General features: G+C 30.4%; 1 protein-coding gene across 6 annotated transcripts in view; it reads right to left on the bottom strand.

Moving 5' to 3' along the window:
- LOC107451346 (latrophilin Cirl) overlaps positions 1-26,800 on the bottom strand; it is a 266,378-nt gene that overhangs the window by 131,139 nt on the left and 108,439 nt on the right. For all 6 annotated transcript variants that reach the window (XM_087157480.1, XM_087157483.1, XM_087157479.1 and 3 more), the window contains exons 3-5: positions 17,857-18,049; positions 5,506-5,612; positions 3,404-3,703 (exon numbers count right to left, since the gene is read on the bottom strand). In XM_087157480.1, coding sequence (XP_087013606.1) covers positions 3,404-3,703; positions 5,506-5,612; positions 17,857-18,049 — 600 coding nt within the window. The remainder of the gene's footprint in view (positions 1-3,403; positions 3,704-5,505; positions 5,613-17,856; positions 18,050-26,800) is intronic.

Raw genomic sequence — 26,800 nt, forward strand, 5'->3', positions numbered from 1 at the left:
GTCTTCAACTCTATTCTTTTTAATTTTTGGGATTGGATTAACTGTAGAGTTTAATACATAAACGCTAGAATCAGCAATCAAACGTCTAACTTAAGTCTGATACAAAATATCAGAAAGGGGGGGGAGAGAGACTACTAGGATCGTGGAGCCCATATTTACTTGAAGAAGAAATAACATTAGCCTGGTTGGTAGGACGTTGGACTCGTGTTCGGAGAACGGGAGTCAGAATCCCGCCCTCCGAAGAAATCCCGTGACTGAAACGGTGACTGGTGCACCTTAAATCTGTCGAGGTCACTAAATCCTCCAAGTTCCCATTACAAATTAATATCTCTGAGGGTACTGAATTGGAGATTGATCGTTCTCTGGTTCAGGTCAAAATTACGATCTATGGATGAATAAAAGGGTCCACCGTATAAAACAGGCTGAAATCGAACAGTGGCTGAAATCGTACTCTTGGCCATAAATGGCGCTACTAAAAAACAAGAAACACACCCTCTGCTTTAAATTTGATTGGTTTCCCAATCAGGTTTGCTGGCATTGGCAATAGAAACAACAGAAATATAACAATTGGCAATAGAAACACATGGGAATCGAAAATATTTTTTAAAGTACAAAACAATTTGTTAGTTTGCAAACTTATAAAAAACTAAGTGAACTTTAAATATTTTTAAATATTTTTTAATAATAAAAGTCTTTTATAAAGTCTTTTTAGTGACCACAAAACACGTCAAATCACTGCTTGGCATTAACTCCTTAACAGAATACTTTTTTTTTGTACCACATCAATTAAAGAAGATTCCATTTAAATAATAAGCATAATAAAAATTTTCACTCGAAGAAAAATCTCATTATTTTCATTGCTTTCCGAAAAAGTAATTAACTAATGGGTTTTTCACTAATTAAATAGCAGGATTTCATTTGATACTTTTTTATACTTTGGCATTTGTATTAGAAAATGGGTTGTTGTTTTTTTTTTCTCTTCTATTTTATGCCTCCATTTCAAATAAGTGGTAAAATAATAAAAAAAGTTTGCTACTTTGCTTTAAAAAAAATAATAACTAAAAAAAAAGTACATGTTTCATTTTGAATTTTTAGTAATTAAAAAAAGTTAGTATCTTTCACATTTCATTGATTGTTCAAGATAGAACGACCAGATTGTGAAGACTAAAAATTCATATAAAATTTAATTTCACTTTATTTGAGTAATTAAGCAACGTTTAGCATTCATTTATGCACAAAAGAAATGCCTGAACAAACGATTCTACCCTCTTAAATTCCTTGAAGAAAAAAAAGAAGAAAAAAAAAAACATAGAAATATTATATAGCGTAATTTTATGATTTACTCGTTTACTGTCTGATCACTCACATGGCCAATATTTTTTATCTTTGAAGCCTTTTGAAATAAAATCGAAATCACACCGCTTCATATTTATCATTCAAACTTAAATGAACTTAGAAAATCATAAACTGCATCATATTCCTCATAAACACTGATTATATAGGTTCACATCGTCCTATTCAGTAGTGAAAACAAAGACAGGACCATTAAGACCAGTGCTGAAGATTTTTAACTAGGAATTATTAAAGCCATCAAAATGTCATAGCGCTAAGTTCTGATTAACGCTTTTTACTACACAACTAACAACCCAATTTTTTTTAAAAATTTTGTGGTATTTTATAGCAAAACGAAGTCAAAAGTTCACTGCGTCATACTCCTAATTATGTGGAAAACGAAATCACTTAATTGCCTCACTTTCATCGATCATAAGTGGAAGATAAAAAGACCATGAAGAACAGGGCTTAACATTTTTAATTAGGAATCACTAAATCCATCCTATCGAAGGGTCTCATAACGGAGGTATAAAAATTTATATAAGATTCATTAATAGGTTTAAGAGCCTATTTGATAGTATCAGCATCGTCTAAAATGAAGGAATACTCGTTAGTCAAAGCGCCAAATAATCCAAACTTTCTTCACATCCGAACTTTTTTACAGACCCAAATTGGTAGATTCTGTTAAGATAAATATCGTTCCACTCTTTTATATGTGTCGCAGCGAGAACATCAGGCAAAATTAAACGGGGCTCCAACGGCCCGCATAAAACTTGAGTAAACCGAAATGGCACTTGAATGCTCAACGGCCCAGTATCGTTTTGTACACGATGAAATCGTAACTAGCAATTACGATTACGATGGAAGACCACAGTGGTCGTAAAATTTGGTGTTTATTCCCACATAGGTGAATCGGGGTGTTTTATGGTCTACCCCCACATGGAAAACTATCGCCATAGGAGAGAAAGATATATTCTTTTTTTTATTTTTTCGGTTTGGCGACACACTCTGAATAAAATGAGATCAAGTAATGTTCCGTGGACGTTTATTTTTCCTTTTTTAATCTGGAAATGGCTAAAGCAATCAACGATGATATCTTATTTTCCTGTGCAAGGAGAAGAATGAGAAGCTTCTTTGTTTTGTAACAATGACTTCTTAAACAAATAGAGGGATGTGGAAAATAAAGTATGCGTTATTTTGGAAAATTTACTAATTTACTTCAGTTCTATTTATACAAACTGGTAAAACTAAATCAAGAAATTAATATAACTAACATTATTAAACATTATAAGTGAAACCGTAATATAAGAACTAAATGGAAGAAGGTTTTGAGTGACATAGGCTGTAAAGATTGTGACTTTATTTCTTGTCCACAAACTTCCGATTGGCGAAATCTTTAAATCCTTGGCATTTATTTTAACTGTTAACATGGTTTTTTGTAGCTTTTTAGATAAGAAAAATAAAAAAGTCACAGTTTTAAGTGCCTTACACTTGATGCCTTTGAAATTGGCGAGCCTTTGAAAAACAGCCTCGTTACAGCGTTAGCACTCTTTTTGCGCTTTAATTTGTTACCAAAATTCTGGTTTTCTAAAATTACTCTTCGACGTTCGTTTTCTAAATGCAATAGGAACAGTCTTCCACTGAAAATAAAAAGTCTTACTCAAGGTCTTCAAGCACTGACAGATCCCCGAAATTTAGGCAAAATAAATCTATATTGTTATACTTAAGCACAACTTAATAAAGTCTTTAAAAAAATCAAAGATTTTTCCACTATTATCGCCACATTATAAAGTTCCCTATGTGGTTGTTCAATTATTCCACTTAAGTTTCGCTATCATATCTGGTCGCTTATCGTTCAAACCATAACAAATAATCACAAAATTGGAGGACAAAGATAATGAGCATCACTAAGGTTAACAAATAATAACAACAACAACAAATAATAATTGGTCATAGATGATGGACATCACTAGGACTAACAAATAATGACAAAAAAGGGCAAAGATAATTTACAGGATTAGTTGCAAAATAGGAGGACATTGATAATAGACATCACTAGAACTTATCTCACCTGATGTTGATGTTTCGGGTGTTCCACTGACCATCATCAGCAAACTGTCTGCCAAAGTAGTGGTGACATCTACTTGGTGGTGAGTTGTCACTGTTGTCGACATTACAATAGATTCTGACGTCGAGTCACGCAACGTGACAGGGGCGTGTGTTGTAGAAGGGGATGAAGGAGATGAGGGAGGGAGAACATGATGCGGACGAGCATTTCTCGTCACAGGAATAATGATGGATGGACGACTAGTACTTGTACTGGAGCTAGTACTGGTTGTAGTACTCGTAGATGGCGTTATAGATGATTTTTCTGGAGAATAAAATATGTGTAAGGTAAATAAGACACAACAACATCTAAATACATTTAGTAAAGAAAGAATATTCAGCAATATATTTAAATCGAATCCCGCGAAAGTGAACCGTCAGAAGACAGAGCAATAAGTTCACTATATACGAAATGAATGAAAATATTATTTTAGCATAATTGTAGTAGTATTGTTGGAAATGGTAATTGTAGTAGAATTGTTAGAAATGGTAATTGTAGTAGAATTGTTGGAAATGGTAATTGTAGAATTGTTGGAAATGGTAATTGTAGTAGAATTGTTGGAAATGGTAATTGTAGTAGAATTGTTGGAAATGGCAATTGTAGTGGTATTGTTGGAAATGGCAATTGTAGTGGTATTGTTGGAAATGGCAATTGTAGTAGTACTGTTGGAAATGGTAATTGTAGTAATAATGTTGGAAATGGTAATTGCATTAGTACAGAAATCTCTTTATAAATTATTAACTAACTGAATATATAGTGTCTCTCTATTACTTAGCTTCCTTATAGTGAATTTCTTCCTACTACGAAATTTTACGTTGTAACTGTAAATAACATTCAAAATATTCTCCGTATGACGAATCGGTTGTCTCCCTATAACGAATTTTTAAGTTTCGTCATTAGGTTTATCTCTTATTTCCATCACTTCTGAAGTAAGATGCAATTGATAGTTAAAATTTAAATTTCTGTGCAATAGATATACGCTCACATGAGTTCATTTTTGGATACACTCGGATTATTCATTTCAGTTAAATTAATCATTTTAAACACTCCTTTATAATGTGTATCACTTCAGTTTTAATTAAAATCATAATCTTATACTTCTGAATAGCCGGCCCAGGTTGCTGAGCGGTTAGCGTCTGTGAATGCGAAACCAATAGCTGCTGATTCGAATCCCATTCAGGGCATGGATGTTTCTCTCTGTTGTCTCCTAATGTGTGGAACGGGTATCTGTGGCAGTTTGGGGTGGGTAATGTTGCGCGCCTCCGTGACTTTGGTCACGAGGTACTCACTAGGCAATGCAAAATGAGCATCACTTCCGGCACCTTCCATAGCAAAGAACGATAAGTGCATTGCTTGCCGTTAAAAAAGAAAAAGAAAAATACCGACTAAAGAGGAAACACAAGTCCATTATAAACGAACTACAAATTTCTTAGCTGTTTACTATTAAGGTTTACTGTAAGCCGATGTAATAACATTAGTTAAATAACTGATCGGAGAAGGCGACTAAAAACGTTCACTACAGCTGAGTTGTTCGTTATATAGCGGGGTTAAACTGTATAAGAAGAGTGAAATTCAAGTATCATATTTTAATTACTATACATACTTTAGTATAAAAAAACAACTTTTTGCAAAATTTTATAAATTTACAGTTATTGTAATAAAATTAAGTGATACACCTACACCAGTAGGATAAAACCGTAAGAATATAGTCAACCACGTTGATTATAACACCTTTTTTGTAACTTTTTAGACATTGTTTAACAGAATAACACGAAGTTAAGTATCGTAGTTAAATAATAGTTTATTCAATCATATCTTTATGTGTAACAATTGATAATTCTCATTATATAATTAAAATTAATTTTAAAAAAATGAAATTCAAATGAATTTTTAAAAAAAAAATTTTATTAAAAAAAAAACTTTTTCATATTATATTTAAGCATTTTAAATAATTCGCATATCTTTCTATAGAAGTAACATTAAATGTGTATTTTGTGACGAAAAAAATAAATTAGAAGTTGTCATCTTGTAATAAATAGGGTAAAAAAAAATTATTTTCGACTTACCTGGCACACACTGGTAATGAGCTTCTAAATATTTCGGTGTCCCAGGACAAGGATCACCAAAAAGATCTGGAGATGCTGATAGACTACAGCTATTTTTCATACCACACCTAAATAAAAAGAAATCATACCAATAATGAACACCTGAGTTGAGTTGATCATAATTTTAATGGAGCTTTGAAATTTAACGTTAGTTACAACACATAAAATGCAAAATATAATTAGCATTTTCTAGTTTTTAAAATTTTCAAACAAATATAAAATATAATATGAAAATTTCATTTTGGGTTTATACAAATATTATACAAAAATCAAAGGGCATACATACATTACAGAAGGTACTAGTTTGTATTTTAATGGTGTTACAATATATTATGCGCTAAATAAAAATTTTGTATATTAAAACTGATAAAAATTCATTAAATGCAAGATGCACATTGCATTTTGTAATAAATGCAAGATGCATGTTCAGTTTATAAAACTTTTCGCCGATATATGACGTAAACTTTTATTTTTATTTTAATGACTTTAAAAAAGATTTAGTTATATATTAGTTGCCATTAGAATCTGATAAAGTCATATTTCAGTGTCTTTAAAAATAAAAATATTCTAAAGAATGCACTGAATAAGTCATATTGCAATGTCGAAAATCAGGCCAGACTGAAGAATTTTAACGAGTAATTTCACTTAAATCTTAAACTTTTTATAGTCATTTAAAAATAAAAGCTTTTTGATTAAAAGCACTGGGTCCCCATGTGGGACCATAAAAACTTTCAAGCTTCAGTTATTTCAATTTCGTAAAAGAAAAACAAAAGAATTCTTTCAAAAACACGATTTAGATGGTACTCTTCTATACAATCAATCATTAAAATAAATAAAACAACGATAACAAAGATAGTTAGGGTTAATAAAATAAAAAATTAAAACATTCATTTATACACACCATTTATTTCGGCATTGATATACATTTGCACGAGAAAATACTAAAGAAAATATAAAGTTCTTTCTTGCCAAATTACTCTAAACATAAACAACATTTTAAAACATTCTACAGAAGTGGAGAATTGAAGACGATAAATTTAAAAAGAAATAAAGGAAACTGAAAAGGAACGTGGAATTAAGCAAAGTGCTCAGAAAAACATTTAGAATTTCACTTTAATTACAAAGGTAAAAGAATAAATTTGTGGTTTTACAGAAATATCTGTTCTTTTTTCTATTTTAACGAAAAAGCTTTTTGAAAATTGTAAGAATTTTTATTGGTCTTTTTAAGTTGTGCATTCAGCGAAAACAATAAAATAAATTTTGCTTCTTTAGAAACAGTTTGGTAGAACCTTTAATTTAAAATTATATGTAATAATAATAAATTATAAAAAAAAGTTTGTTCCAAATATTGTAGAGAGAAGTTAAATAGCTCATTTTTAATTTATTCAGTGTAAACATAAATCTAAATTCTTTGTAACTAATAGTAATTCTATTGCTGCTAATAATAATGATTCACAACCAATAATCATACAATAAATAAAAGTTTATTTCAAAAAATGTAGAGTGAAGTTAAATAGCTAATTTCTATTATATTCAGTTAAAACATAAATCTCAATTGTTTGGAACTAATAATAATAAATCCTATTACTGCTAATAATAATGATTCACAACCAATTATCAATAAATAAAAGTTAAGTTCAAATAATATAAAGTGCAGTCAAGTCCTTTGTTTATGGCAAAAACCATAAAATAAATTTAGTTCCTTTGGAATTATATAAAGTGTAGTCAAATCCTTTGTCTATGGCAAAAACCATAAAATAAATTTAGCTTCTTCGGAATTAATAACAATAATTTCAATATTACTAATAATAATGATTCTCAACCAATTATTATACAATGAATAAAAGTTTAATTCTTATTTCAAAAAATGTAGATTGAAGTTAAATTGCTCATTTCTAATATATTCAGTTAAAACATAAATCTCAATTGTTTAGAACTAATAATAATGAAAATTCTATTACTGGTAATAATAATGATTCACAACCAATTACAAATAAATAAAAGTTTACTTCAAATAATGTAAAGTGGTGTCAAATCCTTTGTTTATAGCAAAAACCATAAAATAAATTTAGCTTCTTTGGAATTAATAACAATTTCAATATTACTAATAATAATGATAATTTATAACTAATAGTAATAGTGCTAATGCTACTATGAATAATAATAATAAATTCGGGATTAATAATATTAAAATAAACGAAGGAAAGTTTATTCCCAAATAATGTAGAATGTAGTCAAAAGTGTTTATTCCTAGTGCATTCCACGAAAATCATAAAATAAACCTAGTTTCTTTTGAACTAATAACAATGAAGCTTATAATTCGAATACTAATAATACTAATTTTGAACAAATAATAATAAATTTCTATTGTATCTAGCAAAAAGCATCCCGAAACTATTTAGTAGCAGCTTTTATTAAAAATTATAATAATGATGAAATAAGTAAAAGAAACAATTATTGCAATAATGCAAACAAATATAATATTTGTTTTGAAATTCGACATTTACCGGAATTTTTCAATTAATTTAATATACAGATCACAACATATAATAACTTCAGAATGCAAAAGGATTTTAAATTTTAATTATTAACTGAGGTAGCTCTTAAAACGTTAAAATTTAATAATCTATTTAATGATTTTTATTCTTATTGTCTCTGAAAATTAAAAAAATGGTTTTAATACAAATTTTTGAATTTCAAAACTTTGCTACATTATGCTAAGCTAGCAAGAATGTTTAAATAGTTTAAATTTTAAATCCTCTATCATATGGTGTGAGGATCGAATTGCTTCGTGTTCTACAAGATATTTCAAAAAACGGAGCTATAAACTAAAATTCGCAGATGCTTGGTTAATTTTAGAAACCTTTTAAAAGATTCAATTTCAAAAATAAATGTAGCAAAATGGCGTTTCCTATAGGCCTTGAATTATTTAGAAGTAGTGGCGATAAAAAACCCTAAGAATCAAATTTACTAAATCAAGAATTGTCAACTAAAGCATAAATTTTGCTATCATTAGAAAATATTTGTTGGCATCTCTGGCATTTGAGTTATTGCTTAAAAAGAAAAGTTTCATGAAGGAAAACTAGAGAAATAAGGAAAAGCTATTTACAAAACAATGTTTCACATTTAAAATTATTATGTTTTACGACTTGGCAGAAGAAATAGATTTATAGTTACAACAAATTATGTAACCATGTTCTCAAATCCAAAAACTTTTCACTAAATTTGGCCATAAAGTGCTTAGTAAAATATTTATTTTGCAATTTTTCTACAATTTTGCTATTAAGTGTTCCAACTGGTCGCTTTCACGTCTGACAAACAGCTTAAAACATCACAATTCAGAAATATCAAAGACATAAAGCATAAACTCACAACCCGTGTAAACATACTACAATAAAATGAAACTAGCCATTGAAGTAGAAAAAGGGGAGATGTTAAAAATAAATTAAAGCTACTCGAAAAAATACCATACCGAGCACCCCACGGTTGGATAACTGCAAATAATTCCCTAAAAAGAATTATTATTTCGAGGCCTAATATTCGAAAGAGAGTCAACTTGTTGCTTTCCATGTTTAAGAGATACACTTCACCAAGTTCGTATCCCCCAAACTACAATTTTTGTGTACTTCTTTCCGCAATGCTGCGGGGAAATGTACAAGATTGGCAACATAAATTGGTTATAATTGATTATGGAGAGGCAAATCAAAACATGAAAACAACCATAAAAATGTTTTTCATTTTTAATGGATTATGGTCCATCCAAAATTCAGAATTTTTTTTTTCTTCGGTTGAGAGATCATCTACAGATGGTCAAAGGGATTAATCACTGGAAATAGACAGATTTGCTCATGAGAGTGTGTAAATTATTTATGTACAGGAAAAGCTATTAAGCTGTTCTTAATTATTCAGAAAATTCTACGCGAGTGCTTCAGGGGTATTGCTATGGGTTCTATTTAGAACAAACTTGCTTCTTACTTTTTCAGTTTAAAGATTTGATGTATCATTGTTGTAAATTAAATCAGAGATGGATTATCTCTTAAAAAAACGCTATACCACGGGAAAAACTTATTGCAAATTATATTTTACCTTCATAACTAATTTAAAATTTAGCAGAGCAAACTAAGAGTAAGACATGAAGTTTCAATTGATGGAAAAAAAATTTTAAAAAAAACATCAATTCCTGGAAGCGAACAACAAATTATCGGTCCAACAAACTGTTGGGCGAGAACTTCCTCATTGGGTAACCCTAAGTTATCCTCCAATATTTTATTTTTATTTTGATAATTTGAAAATTTATTTTCTGTGCTTGAAACTTTATGGCTTACTCTAGGTTTGCCTGAACTCGCTTTTCTTTATACATTTAATTTTAAATTAGTTATGGAGCTGAAAGATAATTTCTATACAGCGCCTTTTTAAGCTGTCTTTTTGAATCTTTCACATTTTTTTTAACTCTCATATTCTTCCTAAGATAAGATTTTTTTCAACGTTTTTCTGTCTCTTGATCAAATCTTCACATTTTCAGGATTATGTATATGTTATGTATACTATGTATAATTTGCTTTTCAAGGTAGCCAAAAACATATATACTACTCTTTCTGAGGTTATATTCATCGATATAAATATACATAGCAATATACTTTCTACATTGCCAAAAATAAAATCCATTTTAGTTTCACAATTTCTGTTTCTAATTTTTCCGTTTCTTCAAAAAAAAAAAAAAAAATTATTTAAGACTATACATATCGCTAAAAATATGCAAAATATACTGATATTCAAAGGCAATTTTTAATTTACCATCAGCGCCAAACTTAAATGTATTCATATTAAATTTATAACTAATATTTTCATAGTTAACAGAATAAAAGTTCGTCTGTAGCTAAGTGAGTGAAATTTTAAAGTGAAATGCAGTTATCTGGATAATTAAAAAGCACTAATAACTGTGTGTAAATTAAAAAGCGCTGATAAAATTATTCCTATTTTAAGGTCAGATCTTTGATTTAATTACCTTTCATCATCTAAACTTCTTTGACATAATTAGCTGCTTTAGCAAAAACAAATTATTTTTTTAATAAATCATATATGAAGTCATTTTAATGTAAAATTTTTGGCATAATTTGTAAATAATAATGTTTAAACAAAAGATGCTCGATAATAAATTAATCCTGCCATTAAATTTAAAGTCGAAATTGAAAATAAGAACAGATAACAGGATTTTTTGAAGTTGAAAAAGTATTTTGTTATTTATATGCATTATTAAACTCCTATAATAATTATATTACGAATAAAGAATATAATTTGATACCAGATCTTTTTTTTTTCTTCTTTGAAATATCAAAGATATGTAAGCAAATTTCCAAACATTTATGAGAAACTATTGCTAAGTTAAAGTTCTACATACAAACTTCATTCAATAAAAATGTACATAAGCATAAAAACAGAATTTGTTTTGCATGCATTATCATATTAAGAACTTTAAATTAATATTTAAAATGTTGAATACAAAAATAAACAGTTAGAAAACCTCTAATCGCCATCAAGCGGTATTCAAGAGAAAAACATGAATAAAAAATGCAATGAGCACTTTATCCTCTAAAATTGCAGCGCTTTAAACTTCTCTGTGACGATTATATTCATTAAAAACGTATTACATACGGCAGCGTGGCAAAACAGCGCCAAGTAAAATCTCCAAAAACCCGCCAGCATTCTAACATTCTAATGCGAAGTTTCAGCAGTAGAATTTAATTAACTTTTTTTATCTACTTTGTTTTTTGAGTTTTTTAAGTTTATTTTCTCCCTTTTCTTTCTTATTCCTCTTTCTCTCTCGAAACCATTCATCTTTCGGTAGTTTACGATGGAGCGATTAGTAATTTCACGAACATAAACTAAGCGGCGGAGAAGAGTGTGTTTATTTTACGAAAAGGCGCTTAGAATTTTTTTCCCCTTATTTTTACTTTTTGGAAGAAAGTTATTGTTTTGAATTTTTTTTTTCTCGAACAATTTTAAACGAGAGGAAGTTTCTCTGTAACGCCTGAGTAATTGAGAAAACTCCGAACAACAATGGTGCACGTCCATTTTTAGTTGAAAAGATATATAATAACCTTAGCAGCCTGCCTTCCGTAGGCATCAAGCGCGATTTATAAAGTAATTTATATTTTGTCACCAACTACACTTCAATGGCAATTGTTTTTATAATTTTTTTTCCTTCTAATTTAATGTGATTTATCGCCAGTGCTGGTGCTTATCTTTAATAGAGCTTCATTAATCAAGTTCATTCAATTAAGAACCCAACAAGGCTCCCGCGTTTAGACGAGATGCACTCGGCCGGTTAGATGAGTAATCAAAATTAAGTTGAAGAGAGTGCAAAAAATGAGCTTTAATTAACTTTATACGAACATCAATAGACTGCACCTTTTTAACTTTGTATCCTGAACATTTTTTGACGTCAGAAATAATTTGCATGCACATGATGGGAGTGAAAAATTTATTATTTACACAATAATAAATGCTTGGAGTAGTGTTCATTTTAATTAGAAATCATTAGCTGTCAAATTTATCATGTAATATTCAAATCATAAAATGAAGTAATATTTTTTTTTTTTTAAAGATGATAAACGTCGGATGGGCGGCTAAATTGTTGCTGGGTTCACAGAAATATTCTTCACTTAAAGATAATATAAAATGTATTAAAAAAAACTGTGGGAATTAAAATAACGGGTTTTGGGGAAATAGTGATGAGCCGCTTTTTTAAATTACTCACGGCAGTGTTTTTTAAAGAGCGTTTAGAGTAACTCCACTTTTTCCATTCCAGCAGTAAGATGTGAATTGTGATACTTTCTACTGGAAATTACGAAAACTTGTGAAGAACTTTTTTAGAAAAAATACTAAGGACTAGTACATTTTTGTGTTTGCTCCAAGTCTTTCAAATATAATATTATCAATTTATAATACTATCAAATATAATGCTATCACCAAATTAAAACTGTAAACCTACAACGTGTTAATGATGCGAATATATTTTTTAAAAATACTTTTTTTTTTGTGTGTGAATTCCTCGTTTAAAGTTTGAAGAAGATATCAATTATACGCTCTATAAAAGTATCTTATACGTTAAATTTTCCAACATGGCTAAAAATAATTATTATTTATATTTCCGTAATTCTTATTCAAAGCCGGAATTACACACTGGGAATTTTAATTTCTAAAATAAATAACGCTGCAATGCTACACATACCACCCAACCATAACCAAGCTCCGTTTTCTAAGACTATTTTTAACAACCATGGTAATTTTGACACCTGTCAGACGGCGTCAACAGCGCCTAGGCTGTTACCCCGTTATCCAAACTCCCACACCTCTACCATTATCTATAATTTAACTGCCATGATAAGATCTCGAAACTTTCAGCATCTATCAACTCAAAGTCCTTCATGTTCCCATATCAAATCATACCTCTGAGGGTACTGATCCAGAGCTTTACTTGTCTTCTGGATTGGTTCAAAATTACAACATTAGTAGTCATAAAGCCAAATTTGGGTCGGCTGTGCAACCACGGTTTTAAAATGAAAATACAAAATACCACAACAAGTAAGTGGACGTCAGATTTAACGTGCACCTAGCTGCATAAACACAGCAGTTGTTGATTCGGCTTCCAGGACGGCGATCAGGGGAGTGAGAAAGGCCTTTACCGACTGCACTACTGTTGTAATGTCACAAATCATCCAGCCATTTCCAAACACCTAGCTCTGTTTTCCAGGACTCTTTACTTTAAAACTCATGGTAATTTTGACCCCTTTCAGACGACGTGGACTGCGCCTAAGCTGATACCCCTCTCTCCTAACTCTCACACCTCTACCAATGAGAGGACTTTCAGTCTCGACAGATACGCGCTTGTTGCTTAGTCGACTGCCAGAATCGAACTCACGGCCTTCAGCTCTTCACCAATGGAGAGTGACGCCTCTGCCAACACTGAAACGTCTGTTGTAATATGCTACATGCATATTGCGACATATTTGTTAACATTTTTTGTAATGTTACAGACAATCTAACATATATATTAAACAGATGTAAATAACACGAAAGCATATTTCCTTTGACGTTTCCTAGCTTAAAATATTCAAATTAATTTTTACAGTAGGGGAAACATGAAATAAAAATCTGAAATTTCACAGTTATTTAATAACTTTTCGAAAAAAGAAAAAAAAAAACAATAATCCTTTTTTAGATCATAGTTGTTTATGAATAAAAAAGTTTTGAAAAATAAAACATTAAAAAAAATTAAAATCATGTCTTACATTAGCGCCGATAAATGAAACTAATTATAGTTTAGATGTAATTATAAGTTTGCCTTTGTTTAAGTGTTTTCAAGCAACAGCCATTTTCAAGCGAAAGTAAAACAAGACTTGTGCCATTTTTCTCAAACAAAGTATAAGTACACAACACATCCGACAAAGAACAGGCCGAGCCGCGATGGATATTCTACAAGTTAAGAGAAATTAATCATGCAAGATTAGGTTTTAAGATAAGAAAGGAGGAGTATTATTCTTATTTTTACTCATTTATTTCTTGATTTTTCCTTTCCTTTACAACATCACGTTTAAGTTTTCTACTTTGGGTATTATAATACAGTTAATTTCATTTCTTGTCTACCAAAACAACAATATAAAAGCGGTTATAAAATTTTGCACAATACGATAAATTTGTTCTAGCGAAATTTTATTTTATTTTTTTTTTTAAAAAGATTATAGGATTTAGCAGCATTATTTTTAATACTCCTTAAAAAAATTTCAGTTGAAAAAGAGTTTTTTCAATACATAAAAATATTTTAGTAAATTCGATAAAATCAATTTTAGAACGTATAGAAAGATCAGGAAGCAATTGACATTATTATCTATTAAATAGCATAAGCAACCAACTTGTCCAATCCATGTTGACTGTTAATCCATATCTGAGGTATTTATTCTGAGAAAATTTAATCATTTACTTTACTCTCTTTAGCAAGAACCTCCCTAATCTAGAATACTATAAAAACTGGGGGCGGGGATTCGAAAGTTTTGATTTTTGATATGAAAAGGAATTTTTCTGCTGTCAGAAAATACTGCTAACATAAATGAAAAACAATTACAATATGTAACATTGCTTGATAAATGATATACAACCTGATTAACTAACTTTTTATGCAAACTAAATATAAAAGAAAAAAGAGTATTCACTAAGCAGGCAAAGGTGTATAAGATAGCGCGACCTTTATACGATGTACAAAAATTTCTTCAGCAATCAAAATACCAATCAGGGGTCTTCAATGGATTGTAAAAACATGTAAAATACTACTACTAATAATATTAATAATGCGGATTATTGTTATTGCTACTCATATTTCCCCATTAGATAAATAAATAATACCTTCTTTCGTTGGGATTATATTCCCATCTTTGACTCAGATCTCATATATTGAAATTCAACCCAGATTCGAATCCCAAATGTGTCTGATTCATTTGCATATTGTTACCGGCTCGCAACGATCTCAATGCTAACTAAAAATATCCACATTGGTAGAAGGATCATACGTTGGAGTTCGCTTGACTTCAGGATGTTTAAGGATTTTCCCTGCACAATAAATGCTGATTAGTCAGTCAACTGACAAATCCTCGAAGGTACATTTACCCGTTGCGTTCAAAATCATTTAGCTAAAAAATTGACCAATGAACATTAATTTTACGAATCAACTGAATTCTTGGGTATTGTATCGAAAAAAAAATAAGATTTTTGGATTATTTTATTTTTATGTCCTCCGTTGTTGTTTCACAAATGCCCCTTGCCAAATATCAGTAAGTCTGGTGAAACCAAACGAATTTAAGGCAGAGGATGCGGTCCTTGCTTTTTCAGCGGCGCCATCTATGGTCAAGAATATGACTCCAACCACAAACACGTCACAGACCGTTTATAAGGTTGACCCATTCATACATCCACAGATCGTAATTTTGACCTGAACCAAAGAATGATCAATCTCCAATTCAGTCCCTCCAGAGATATTGATTTGTTATAGGCACATAGAGGATTAACGTGCACCAGTCACCATTTACTACACGGAAAGTTATCGGCCAGAGGGATTCGAACTCATGACCTCTTGGACATGGACTTAACGCCCTACCATCAGGCTATTTCGGCCTTGACGTCCTTTTTAAACGAAAAGAAAAATGTGAAGAGAAAGAAAAATGTGAAGACAATTCAGTCTAAAAAAACAGCGATTTTCTAAACAGTGTCTGAATAGAAAACTTCAAAAGCGACAATGCGATTACAGCAACGTACAAATAAACTGAACGTAGAACACCATACCATAATGAAATCAGCGACGTGCACATAATCAAGGCCAGAAATACTAGTTTTATTAATTAAGAAAATTCACGCAGTTCTGGATGTCTGCAAATATCTGCTTTTAGGAAAATTTATCCTTTCAACGCTTGAATAAGCGCTAAAGTATGCAAGCGCTCACAGAAATGTTGATTATAAAAATAACCAAAATAACTGAAAAAACTCAAGTTCTTGATTAATCTGATGAAGTTCTTAAAATGTGGCATGCAAGGGAAAAAGCAAGGCACTGCTTTAGCTAATTAAAATTGTTGATCGGCAATCTACGCTCAATTTTTAAAAAGCTTGTTTTCTCAAAACTCTTTATGGAAGCTATGTGTATTTTATTTTTTTTAAATTTCTATTTTCTTTTATATCAAGTTATTTTAATTTTGGGATGGCTGTTTTTAATGGCGATAAAGAGATGGGAATTTGAAAGAGAAATTCCTTCTAGATTTTGAACGTAAATAATGTAATGGCAGGGTTATGTATAAATAATGAGTTATTTCGTCTCTTTTTTTTAAAAAAAATTAGATTTCACTTATTTTTTGCATGCTAGTAGAAGGTGAAACTACCGAAAGAAAAGTAAACAAGAGTTTATCCAAGTAGAAGTACTTATTTTTTTTCACTAAAATTAAAAATAAAATATTATTTGCTTTATAAAAAACACAAATAAAAAAAAAATTTTAATTTGTTTTCGTACCTATCTATAAAAATATATTTATTAAAAATTTTATGAGACACATTGAAATTGAAAACTAATTTTGATTTAAAATATTAAAGTATATGTCAGCCAGATTAAGTATAGAATTGAATAACTTAAAACTACTTGAAAAGTAAAGAAAAAATAATTTAACTAGAAAGTTAAAGTCATCAACCGAATGAAGTACTTTATTATTCACAAAATTATACGTCTAAATTATGCGTCAAGAAATTATATGTCTGGAGTTAAGTATTCTTGTTTTTTTTTTCCTACTCTTTTTAAAATAGCTCTTTAAAAACATATTTTTTTCAATCTATGTAATCAACCTGTTTCACTAACAAAAATGCACTGACAAGATTAATATGGGAAAATTTTATCAAAAAACTAATTTCCAGAAAATATTTTATTAAATTATCCACCGTTCAGTCAAAAAATTTTCAAATTCTTCTTTGTTATGAGAAAATGGAGAAGAATTTGGTAAAATTATTTGACCTTCCCCCATACCAGATTTTTTTGCTGACCAAAGGGCAAGTTAGGAAAATTTCTCTAAATACTGTGGAGTCTGCCCCGCATAAATTTTATAATTACAGTGTTGCATACAACGTGTTCTGTAATAGATATATTCAGAATCTTGATCTGAAATGCAGACAAAAAAATACGTACATAGAGGTTTGCAAACTAAATATATAAAACGGAAGGACACCCCGGAGGTCATTTTATGACCTCTAAAAGTTCTGATTCACATCTGCTCAACCCTTTTTTATTAGTAGATGAGTTTTTCATCCTTATTTGCCTTTTGTGAATAATTAGAAGAAATAATTTGATTCGCAAATCCTTCTACAATTGACGTTTTATTAGTTTCGATGGTTTTTTCCGTTAGTTTTACAAATCATTTTATTTCTCGCTGATGGCGTGATTTTTCGCTCCGAATTAAAGTGATTTCTACTTGTTTACAATGTGCATGGGAGTTTTGAAGCAGTAAGAACAAGAATCGCTCTACTATCTAACAAAAGTCCGCTGACTGCGTATAAAAACCTAAAAACGTTACCTAACTGTGAATACTCTCTCTCTTAAAATATTATTTTGAGATCCTAATGTATATGCTGTTTTAGACCTCATTTTTCACAAAGATATATATGAAGGGCGATCATTGCAGAACACCTTGTACAAAGTGGTAGAAAATAATTGTTAATAACCATCAATCGGTTATGTGCGAAAAACTTCAATGATACCATTGTTCAAAGCTAGCTTTAAGATTTACTTACGTTTCTTTGATGACGTGGAAGGATGATGGTGACGTGCAATCTACACTCCAATCTAAATTGCCATGCTCATTACAAATGCTTATACTAAAACGGCCATAGTTCGCCCTTAGTAAGTGCACCATGTGACCCGCCTCACACGTGATCTTCAATTGCCTCCCTTCACAAGCATACGCTGTCCTATATTTATTCTCCTCTGGAAAGAAAAAAAGAATTTTCTATTACATTTGGTTCAAAAATATATGTAGAACAATAAAAATAAACAGTTACTATAAATTTATTCCAAGTTATATAAAAATAATCCTAGCAATAATTCTCAGAAAGTTAGCCTTCCTTCGAATAATACATAACATTTCATTGGAATTTCCATACCACGCGTAGAACAATGAAATTAGTAAAATAAATTGTTTTAAGAACATGGAATTCGATGCAATTTTTTTTTTTAAATTCTATCATGTATATTTCAGGCATATTTCAAGACCTAAAATTTGTCACCCATGCGTATGATTTTAGCGACAGTGAAACATTTAGCAACAATTGTCGCCAGGCGAGAACACTAAGTTGCGTTAAAATATAATTGGGTCGAGATTTTCTAAGACTTTCTTTAATTTTTATTTATTTATTTTAATATGAAGGTTGGTGGTATTTCAAAAATTTACATACTGAAAAACAATTGGCAATTTACTTATGACCATCTGTGCTTATAAATAATCGTATCTATGTGTACTAAGTATGTACTGCAAATAAACTCGATGAGAAATAAACGAACGGATAGCGCACAAGCGTACGTAGCTCCCCAGTGTTGGCATTTCTTCCTGGCACCAATGCTTACATACACTCGCATCCACATTTATTTAAACAAAGCCTTTCATTGGTATTTTTTTTTATTCTTTAGTATTTTTTTTTTTCTGGTGGCAGCACAAATTATAGATGAAAGAATATATCGATAATCTAAAATTAAAAAATTGTGGGTGAAAAATATACTTCCCACAGCTTAATAAAGGTTGTAAAAGAAAGAAGAAATTTTTTTTCGAACAGAAGGGGATTCTAACCATACAAAAATTACAGTTCTTTTCCAAGGTTACAATTCGAATTATATTTTACCGAACGATTTTCGTCATTTTAGCTACTCACAAAATTTAAGCTTCAAAACAAAAATTTGAAAACGATACTGAGGCGAATATTCTAGTTATATTTTTCCGAACGATTTTCGTCATTTAACTGCCACGAAATTTAAGCTTCAAAACAAAAATTAGAAAACGATACTGAGGCGAATATTCTAGTTATACTTTTCCGAACGATTTTCGTCTTTTAACTGCCACAAAATTTAAACTTCAAAACAAAAATTAGAAAACGATACTGAATCAAATACTCTAGTTTAAGCTAATTAAATTAGGAAATGGTATTAAGTCCTTTCCTTTCTGTGTTTGTAAAACTAGAGAAAGGAAACTAGAACAAGAGACGATGGCTCACAAAAAAAAAAAAAAAAAATTTCTTCATATGGTGGAATAAAAAAGCTAGATGAAAACAGGGAGGAAAGAAAAATAGAAGAAGAAAAAAATATGAAAAAGTAAGCTGCTCGGGAAAAACATAACGACCCTCGTAAAACATAAAACAGAAGTGAAACGGATAGAAAAATGGGGAAAGGATCCTAAGCCAGGCAGCACAGAGTTGCGTAATTATAGGACACTAAGTTCCGATCTCAAGGGATTATGCAGCCAGACTTTGATAAGGGGGTGGTGGAGGCACGGGAGATGGCCTATAATGGACCAAGAAAGGCAATACACTGACAGATGGCACGCACGCAATTTGGAAGAAGAATACCATCTTGGGGGCTGAATACTTATTGCCATCTTGTCAAAAAATTATTATTTTTTTCGTCAGGGATTGTTTACATCAACGTGTTGAAGAATGAGTATGAAGAAGAATTGACAGAATGATGAAAAAGTTCCGTGGTAATTTATCAACCAGACAGTTGCAGCCTAAGTTGGAGATTGGGTGAGAGTTTGACTAGTTCGATATCTGCGAGACGTTGCTAAATTGGTTGGGCCAAGGTTGAGATTGGTGGTTTGGAGAAAAACGAGTGATGTGGTGTAGTGAATATTTTCTTAATCGCAGGGTGGTATTATGGGAAGTTGCGTTGAGAAGTTAGTGAAAAAATACAACTATTTCTTGTCCTAGTATCATAAAATTAGGTCTTTAAGAAAACAATATTTCGAAAATAACACAAAATAAAGCTTTTATTGGCTAAGAATATCAATTTTTTTTTTTCATTGCTAAATGAATGCAGGAATACATTGAACTGTAAATAAACATTAAATGATTTCCCAATTGCCAATCCCATTGCAAAAAAAAAGGGAAATAAATTACACAATTTAGCTGAATATATTAATAAAGATCTAAAAACTCATATTAAAATTTCAAAAAAAAAGTAAACGGAAACTTGTCAGTGTTTTCACTACAGCGCGAGAATCTCGCATATTTTTTTCTTTTCTCGCATTAAAAAATTATTACCGCGAGAAATTCGCGCACTCTATAAATCAATTTCAAAATTCGCGAAATTCTCGCATTTTGGAAAAAGCTTCGAATTACGTCATTTAGAATAAAATCAGTTTCACTTTTCTTCCTGGATCTTCATTATTTTCAACACTTGCCCCGTTATCTAGCTTCCCTATTTACCAGTAGGCATTGAATATTGTTCAGAACCTTTTCGAACAAAAGAACACAACCCCTCCGAACCACGGAACCCCTTTCAGAACACATTTCTCTGCAACCACGTGTTTACTGTAGGTATGGTTTTTCATATAAGACGTTCAAATTTTTTTATGCACTAATGTAAGATGGACAAATACCTAGTAAAGGCAAAATCTTCTATGATGATGCAGCAAAAATATTCAATGCTTTAAAAAATAGAAGACGTTAAAATGTATTATAATAAAAGAAATGATTTTTTTTTCCAAGTCTATTTGTATTTTTTCAGTTTTTAGAAATCTCACTTAACTTTCTGAAATCTCACCCTGCTTTTGAGAAAGGGTGAGAAATTGTCACCCATTTTTTTTCTATGATGAAAACACTGCTTGTATAACATTTTAATAAATTTGAGAAAAATCAACATTAGAAAAAGTGTTTACAAAAAGGTGACTTTTCTGAAAACCGCATTGTTTAAAGCAGAAATACTGAACATTGACAGAATAATTTTAAATTTTACAGCCGGCCATAAAATTTAATTCTGGAAATCTGAGCATTCTACAATATCTAGCTAAATATTCTTCTTTACGTATTTTTTTCACTTATTTACTTAAGGAGTTTTCACTCTCAGTTTTGAAAATAAAACTCGCTATATTATTTATTAGGGAAGGCAATATGACATTCTATTTCTTACTTTAAAAGTATAGTGCTACCTCACCTCCTTCTTATATGATGTCATTGTTTTATTTTACACTAAAATTTAATTTTGCCTTTAAAAGAGCTGACATTCTAATAGATTTTTCACCCACGAATAAAAGTACCATGCACCACTTACAGAAAAAGACTAACACCTATTTTATATATTGCTCAGAACAAATCCTCACCAATAAGCTGATTTAAAAGCATCACTACTAACACTTAAAACCCGCCTGAAAATATGCAAGTTGCCAGGAGAAAATAAACGCGGCTTAACACTCATGTCCATAAAATATTCAACCTTCGAAAAATCTTAAGAAAAGTCGTCTGCCAAAGAGCTGTTGCCAACGGGACCCTCCAAAGTATCGACACAGAAGATAAAATCTCGTGAAGATAGAAGGAGAGAGGATGGAAAATCCGATTGAAGCAAAATTCACACAAGTAGAAGTCGTGGCGCATAGCTGCCAATATTCAATATTCTAAGTTTGCATACGCAAAACGTTGGGGTGAAAAATTGCGTTTCCAAGACTTCAAAGGCGCATGGGGAGAAACTGCAAAGTACACATTTCTCAGAAGTTGAGGTCTTTCTTAACGAGATCAGAGAGCTGAACAAGACACCAAGAATAGTTGTTGAACTGCAGAGTCTAGTACTGCAGTTTACCTCGGCTTATGGTTTATTGAGTTAGTTGTGGATTTAAGTTATGAGTCAGTAAAAGACTTAAGTTTGCCGAACCTCATATGTTCTAGGTGCTTTAGTGTAGAAATGTCCATTAACAATAATTTTATGACATTCGGCTTTAATAAACGTAGAAAATTCACGTTTACGAACAAAAATAATATTCAATGAAATAAAATATCCAAACGATAAATAAATAAATTATTAATGCAAGCAAAATCAAACGATAAAGAAATGAATTATTAATGCAAACAAAATCAAACGATAAATAAATGAATTATTGATGCAAGCAAAATCAAACGATAAATAAAGTAATCAATGAAACGAATAAACGAGTGAGGAAATTAGCAAAAAATATAGACACGGTAATGAAGAAAAAAAATAAAGTAAAAATAGTCAAACATGAAAATAAATAAATAAGGAGAAGTAGAATTTAGAATATTTATCATCATGATAAAAAATTAAAGAAAAATATTTTTCTTTAGATAAGAAAATAAATAAAGTGTTCCAAAAGAAATTTCCATCAGGTAAGTCAGAAAACGATAAAAGTTCATTGCTTTGATATTGAATACAGTCAAAACAAAAACCTCACATTAAATAAACAACTTGATAACCCATGAACTTACTATTTATAATCAATACGATAATCGGTAGATAACAAGTTTGAAAACACGGAAGTATGAAAAAGAAAGATTTACGGCAGAATTAGGGTAATTATTTTTTTTTTTCCGTTTAGCAAATTTAGATTAATAATAGAGTTATGGATTTACAACTTTCGTGTATAATTGTGCCAAAAATACGCGAAATATAAAAAAATGAAACAGATAAGATTTTACTAACTAAATTGAAAACAGACTTGATTAGGAAGAATGAATATTTTAAATTGACGCCTAATTATCCAAATTGCATGGGATTAATTTCGCAAAACTTTTCCAAATTTCGAAATGAACAGAAGAAATAGGAATTTTTTTTGTAAAATTCTTATTTTTTGTTCTATATTTTGAAACAATGCCTTTATTTCATCCATATACGCATTAATCATTTTTATAAACTTAATTTGCCAGTCTAATTTATTTTCCTATTAATAGATAGAATTAACAAATGAGATATTTATAAAGTTATAGTTAATAAAAGTTTAATAAGCTAGAATAGAGAATTAAAACATTTAATTTTGAATATTTAAAGTGAAAGTAAAATCACACTTCAGTGATTATAATTTAATTCAAAACACACAATTATTATTAAATAGACTCAAACGTTATAATCTAATTTTAAATAATTAAAAAAATGCTATGCACTAATCGTTATTACTATTAGCTTAATTTGCTAAAACCTAATTTCGCTTAACTAATAAGCATACAAAATACTGAATAAATTTTGGAAAATAAAGTCAGAATGAAATCACTTTTAAGTACTTGATTAAATTATTTATTTGTTGTTGTTATTGCAGAAATTCTTTCAGATAATTTAATATGCAACACATTAAAAATGCAACTTTAAAAAACTTAAATATTTATAACGCATTCACAGAAATTGAAATTCTAATTTTTAGACGTGTTAGTTGCTAATTAATTTATAGGTGTTCATTGCTAATGCGAATGGTTTTTTTTTCCACAAAAGAATATTAAAATAACGAGCCGGATATACAAAATAACTCAGCGATAATTCCCTGAAAAGAAAAGAAAAAAACCGTCTCAAAAACTTTTAATGAGGTTTACAACCGACTTTAAACATTACCCAACAACAATGCCGTCTTCACTATTAAAGGCAACAAAATCCCCATATTTCATTCCAAATACCGTGGCATTTTCGAAAACCTTAATCCTGCGCGATACGCCTGCAAGAGTCTTTTTGTTCGAGACTATTGGATTATGTATAAAGGTGTTTATTGCTGCTTTCAACTTGTGGTAACACTCCTTCCCCCCATTTCTTACCCCCACCTTTAATCATTTGACTTATTTTTTCCTTGGCCTTGGCATTAAATTATCTTAAGACTCTACTTTTACTGACCCGTTTTTAACACCTACGAATCGAATAAAGTAGAATTAGGGAGAATAAGAACGCCATTTTTATTCAGAAGAAAGTTGCCCATTAGTGAGTCTCCTTTAAAAAAAAAAAAAAGATATAAATTAAGATAGATATGAAGGAAGGTAAGATTGCTTAAAGAAGGTATTACTATACGAGTAAAGATGATTACCTATTAAGCTGAAATTTATACAGCAAGATCGGTGGTTTTTGTTATTTGCAACTAAAGATCGGAAAGTTTTGCTTTCATTGCTTTGAGGTGTTGGTTATGTAATAAAATAATGCTGTAGATTATTTAGCTCTTATTAAAATTGATAAGCACTACTACTAGATCGAGAATCTTTAGTGTTTCTTTCTTTTTTAATGGAATTAATATATGGCAACAGTTTTTTGGTTTTTCTATATATTAAGTTGATTTTCTAAGATTTAACTTAACATGCTTTTTCGAGTTTTTTCTATCCTTAATTCGATAAAAAAAATCCTCTGTTATTAAAAATTATAAATGAAATGCTACTTAACATGCTCTTCCGCGTGTTTTTCTACATTTTATAAGTTGATTTTCAAAGTTAATTGAAATGCAACTTCGCATGTTCTTCGGCACTTTTTCCTATACTTTTAGATTTTTTCCCCTTTTATGGAATATATGGTAACCAATTTTTGGTTTTTCTATATATTGTCAAGTTGATTTTCTAAAATTCTCTAAAATGCAACTTAGCATGCTCTTCCGCATGTTTTCTATGCTTTAAAAAGATGATTTTCTTAATTCTCTAAAATTCCTCTCAGACCTCTGTCCTCGCCATCTTGAATTTCAAGTTAAATTTTTGATTTATATATTCTTGGTAATTTTTTGTATTTAACAAGCTTTGGGTGGCGACTTTATATTTCACATGTATCGAAAGATACTGTCAAATAGAGTATAATATCTACCATTAGTTTATTCATAAAAAGTAAATTTAAAGAAATAAAAACATATTTGTATTTTTCCCTCCCTGTCTCCACCCTTTCGACAGTTCTTCGATTGTAAGAGGAGAGGCCTCTTAACAAGCTCTTCAGTATGTTTTTCAATACTTTATAAAAATCGATTTTCTGAAATTAACGGAAACGCAACTTAACATGTTCTTCTACAAAGGCTATTAAATTGATAATTACATAATTCATATATTTGCCCAAAATTCTTTAATGAAAAATTGTAAGAAAAAATAAATATGCACAACGCACGAAGATATGAAAATTTACGCAATAGCCATATGAGTTCTATAGTAGCAGAAATTGCTAATCTATTACTCATAAGATAAAATTAATAGTCAAAAATCACAATTTCGATGTTTACGTGGTAATTTAAAACCAAAAAGAATTAATTTAATTGCAATATAAATTCTCTGTAAAAATAATTGCACCTTAAGAAATTTTAGCGTTATTTTATCTCAACGATTATAAGCAAAAATGTTCAAGCAAAAAAAAAAGTCGAAATTGTATTTTTGTAACATTTTGAAAGAGTAATGCTTAATAAGAGCAAATTTTATTAACCCAACTATAGTAAATGATAATGTTCAGCAAAAACTATTGTATCATTTCAAAAATAGTAAGTAGTAATGAGGTCTCATCGAAATCTAGTATTGTATTGTAGTAGAAATGGTAATACCCCCACTAACAATAAGTAATATTTTAGAAAATCTAGTGTACATTGTTAAAACGCAATTAAAACAATATCAAGTTTACAATTAAAACAACAAGCCATTCAATACCAAACATATGAAACAGCTTCACAAAAGGAATGATTATCAGACCAGGAGCGATACAATATCATCCTTTCAACAAGTAGCAGAAATTGCCATTAAAGAAGAAAGAACAATGACGTAATAAACTTGAACTAACACGATTAAAACGACAAGTCATTCAATGTCAATTCATCACAAACATATGAATCAGCTTTACAAAAAGAATGATTATCAGACCAGGAGCGATGCAACACCCTCCTTTCAACAAATAACAGAAATTGCTATTAAAGGAGAAAAAGAACAAAGACGCAATAAACTTGAACTAACATTACACACAGCATAATTCATATGATTCAAAAGAATACTTTTGTTCGCAAATTATATTTTCTGCACACAAAGTGCAACTGCGCGTGCATTTATCAATCTCCAAAGACCATCGATAAACTCTCTCTTTTTCCGATTTAAAAATCCCACACGCACATTTGAATCACGCACGATAGATATGCTCTACGCGCATTGGGGCAGACGATTTCCCTTCGCAATATTCTTTTTTACATAATAAAACTCGTCACTTTTTCCCCCCCCCCCAATTCCCATCTAACCTATGAGAAAAAAATAAAATTCTGAAAATACATCCAGTACATGTCATAAACATGATCAAAACTCAACATCTCTATTACGGCCTGTCAGAAAAAGTAACATTAAAAAAAAGGTATTGGAAAAAAAGGGCTAGGGGAAGGTAGTCCAGGTATTTTTTCAGCACCCCGTCAAAGACATCATATTTCATTTATAGCTCAACGCGTAGTCACCATTTCTCAAAAGCATAATCCTGCATCATGACAGCAAACTGAGCTAGATGTTCTACCCTAACCGAACGATCCCATCGAATTTATTGCAAAGCAACGTGCTTTTTGAATAAACTTCGTCTGAAGAGCATGGGGTATCTTGATAGAATGGTAATGTACGACGGCCGTATTTCATGGATTACTTGAAGGTTCGTTTTCATAGAGCAGCAAGACAACTTCGTTTGAGAGTGGTTTCCTTGTTAGTCAGCAGCCATTTGATTCCCGCCAAGGTTGAAGATCAAGTCTTAATTTAAGACTCTTAAAAGCCGTTATTTTGGATGAAATGAAGATATCAAGTT

The sequence above is a fragment of the Parasteatoda tepidariorum genome, chromosome 2 (assembly GCF_982258835.1).
Source record: "Parasteatoda tepidariorum strain Cologne lab strain chromosome 2, Ptep-v5.0, whole genome shotgun sequence".
Classification (NCBI taxonomy): Eukaryota; Metazoa; Arthropoda; class Arachnida; order Araneae; family Theridiidae; genus Parasteatoda; species Parasteatoda tepidariorum.